This window comes from Acomys russatus, chromosome 8 (assembly GCF_903995435.1).
Source record: "Acomys russatus chromosome 8, mAcoRus1.1, whole genome shotgun sequence".
Lineage (NCBI taxonomy): Eukaryota > Metazoa > Chordata > Mammalia > Rodentia > Muridae > Acomys > Acomys russatus.
The window spans coordinates 76,748,068-76,751,301 of record NC_067144.1 but is presented as its reverse complement, the minus strand read 5'-3'; the positions used below and the strand labels follow the sequence as shown (position 1 = coordinate 76,751,301).

The window sequence follows — 3,234 nt, the reverse complement described above, 5'->3', positions numbered from 1 at the left end:
TGTTTACTTAGAGATATTAGACTTAAATTTTGGTGACCACTGTGTGTAATTTTTAACATAATTGTTTTCATTAGATAAAGAATACTAAGATCAAAAAATAAATTGAAATCTATTAGCCTTTTTAAAGCTTCTGTTCCCCTCTGTAAAGAGAGGGCTACAGGAGGACATTGTGTTACTAAGTTAGCCCTAGCCCTGTCAGCAATGTGATGCCTGCACCTGTCCTTAGTCACACTGGAAGAGAAGGTGCTTGTGAGTATTGTCATGCTGAGCTGTCTCAGAGCCCAATAGATGGGATAGTCATTTGACCCAAAGGAATTCCGCCTCAACTAGTAATACTTCATCATGAAATCCAAGAACTAACTCAAAAGTTCTCCAAGGAATGAATGGACTTATATTAAAACTAAAGTCAAATGATATAGGCATAAATAAAATCTGAGTGCTATTTGTCAACCTCTCCCTGCGTTTGTAGGTTTTTATGTCTTAGGATGCCCCTGAGAAATCCTGTTTTCCTTAAAATTATTTCTGTAGTTTTCTAATGTCAAATAAACATATATAATTGTCAAATATGTACGGCATTTTACTTTCTTTTTTTTTTTTTAATTTTTTTTTCCTTTTTTTTTTATTAATTTATTCTTGTTACATCTCAATGTTTATCCCATCCCTTGTATCCTCCCATTCCTCCCCCCCCCCAGCACACAACAAGAAAATTTGCTCAACCATGTTCATAGCAGCCTTATTCATAATAGCCAGAACATGGAAACAGCCTAAGTGTCCCTCAGTAGAAGAGTGGATAAAGAAACTGTGGTACATATACACTATGGAATACTACTCAGCTATTAAAAACAAGGAATTCCCGAAATTTGTGGATAAATGGATTGAGCTAGAAATGATCATAATGAGTGAGTTAACCCAGAAGCAGAAAGAATCAAATGGTATATACTCACTTATATCTGCATACTAGCCCAAGGGGCATGTCCCACGAAAGCCTTCACTTACCAGGAAACTGGGACAGAGGGGAAGGCATCCTATTGGGACTCTAAATGAGAGACGCATGGGAGAACAGCAAAATAAAAGGATCCAGAGGGTCCTAAAAATCTACAAGTAGAACAATATGATAGGCATTTTACTTTCACGTATGTCTGTGTACCACATGAGTGACTGCTGCATGTGGAAGCAAGAAAAAAATGATAGATTTCCTGAAACTGGAGTAGCAACATTTGCAACAAATTGCATGGGTGTTAAAATTTGTATTCCAGTCCTATGGAAAAGCAAGTGCTCTTAACTCCCAAGTCCTCTCTCCCTCCTCTTCAACAATTTTTAAAATAAAACATAAGGTTAATGTCTGACATTCTAATACTTAGGCCTTTTCGAATGTGGTTGGAATTTACATGAACATAACATTGGACAGGGTTTAATTTTCATGTGACTCTATTTACTAATCAGTTGATACACCCTCTATTCAATGATGTCATTCCTTTCTGTATAACAAGTAAACCACGGACTATTTATCTAAGTAAATAGTGACTTCTTGGTTGTTTGCATTATTTTCTAAGTGTACTTTTCTGCTTCTTGTGTTTGTGTCCCTGTGTGTATGTGTGGGTAGTGTAAATATTTGTGTACAGTAGAAGGTTTTATGCCTGTCCATATAACTACAGTGAGAGAAGAGAGTGTGTATCAATCTATAGTCCTATCCCTAATTTCCTCTAGACAAGTCCCTCTGAGCCTTTGAAAGCCACCTATTTCCTCTTCATTAGCACTGGGGTAAAGGTTTGCTACTGTACATGGCTTCTGGCATGGGTGCTAGAATGCAGGATCTCCTGTTTGTACAGAGGGTTCTCTTTTGCACTGACCCAACTACCTAGCATAGAAAGTATTATATTCTGATAAATTTTAAAATTTATCAGAAGACACTATAAATCTTCTACACATTTTCTTGATAGCATTCTTCATTTCTTTATTCCTGAAAGTGTAAACTATAGGATTGAGCAATGGTGTCAGGACAGAGGCAAATATAAGGGTGTTTTTCTCAAAGGAAAAGGCAGATGAAGGCCGAGCATATATTAATATGCATGGGACAAAAAACAAAATCATAACAGTAATGTGGGATCCACAGGTGGAAAGAGCTTTACTTCGTCCTTCAGAGGTGTGACCTCTCAGAGAGAAGAGGATGACACCATAGGAGACAATCAACAAGGAGAAGATAATGATGCAGAAAGATCCACTGTTGGCAAACACCAAAATGACAAAAATGTGTGTGTCAGTGCAGGCAAGCTGCAGTAATGGGAATAAATCACATATAAAATGATCAATAAAATTGGGTCCACAGAAGGGCAACTGCAAAGTGAAGATAACTTGTGTGACAGAATGTAAAAATCCCCCTGTCCAGGCCACTTCTACAAGAGTGCCACAGAGTCTCCGGGTCATGATTGAAGCATAGTGAAGAGGCTTGCATATGGCCACATAGCGGTCATAGGCCATGGCTGTCAGGACAATCACCTCAACTCCTGCAAAGAAATGGCTAGTAAACAGTTGTGTCATGCAACATTCAAAGGAGATGGTCTTCCTCTCATAGAAGAAGTCTACAATCATCTTGGGTGTGACAGTAGAAGAAGTGCATGCATCCAGTAAGGACAGGAATGCCAAGAAGAAGTACATGGGGGAGCCCAGCAGTGCAGGGCTGTAGATGATGGTCACCACAATTATCATGTTGCCCCCAATAGTTGCAATATAGACCAATGAAAATACAACAAACAGTATTTTCTCAACCTCTGGATTCTGAGAAAGCCCCAAGAGGATGAACTCACTTACAAAACTCTGGTTCTGCATGATTCTCAAGCTGATAAATATAAAATATGTTCATGAAAATCAGCAATAATCAGAAAAAAGTCTTTTAACTGTAATTGAGAGCAGAATATTAGAATTTTTGGAAGAACATAGTTGTATAACATGTAGAATTGTGGCAGATTAAAATATTGAGGGCTTTTAAACAGCTTCATTTTGAATATTGGTAATTTAAACATTTCCTGGTATATAAAAGAAAATCATTTTTTTGAATAGTCAGCTTTTATCAATCTCTATACAATTTCTGGAATGAAACATCAAAAAACATTTGAAAACATATTCTAGATATTAGCAAAAAGTCAGGTTTATTAGTCATGCTTGCCAACTTCGTTATAAGTAGTTTGTGATAACTAACTCACACACTACCCTATCAACAACGTTAATAGAGACAAA

The 3,234-nt window shown here is 37.2% G+C and overlaps 1 protein-coding gene across 1 annotated transcript; it reads right to left on the bottom strand.

Annotated features, from left to right (window-relative positions):
• Positions 1-1,890: 1,890 nt before the first annotated feature.
• LOC127192965 (olfactory receptor 4C15-like) lies at positions 1,891-2,835 on the bottom strand. The gene has a single exon (XM_051150343.1). The coding sequence runs from the start codon at positions 2,824-2,826 to the stop codon at positions 1,891-1,893; it is 936 nt and encodes a 311-aa protein (XP_051006300.1). The 5' UTR covers positions 2,827-2,835.
• Between the last annotated feature and the right edge of the window lie 399 nt (positions 2,836-3,234).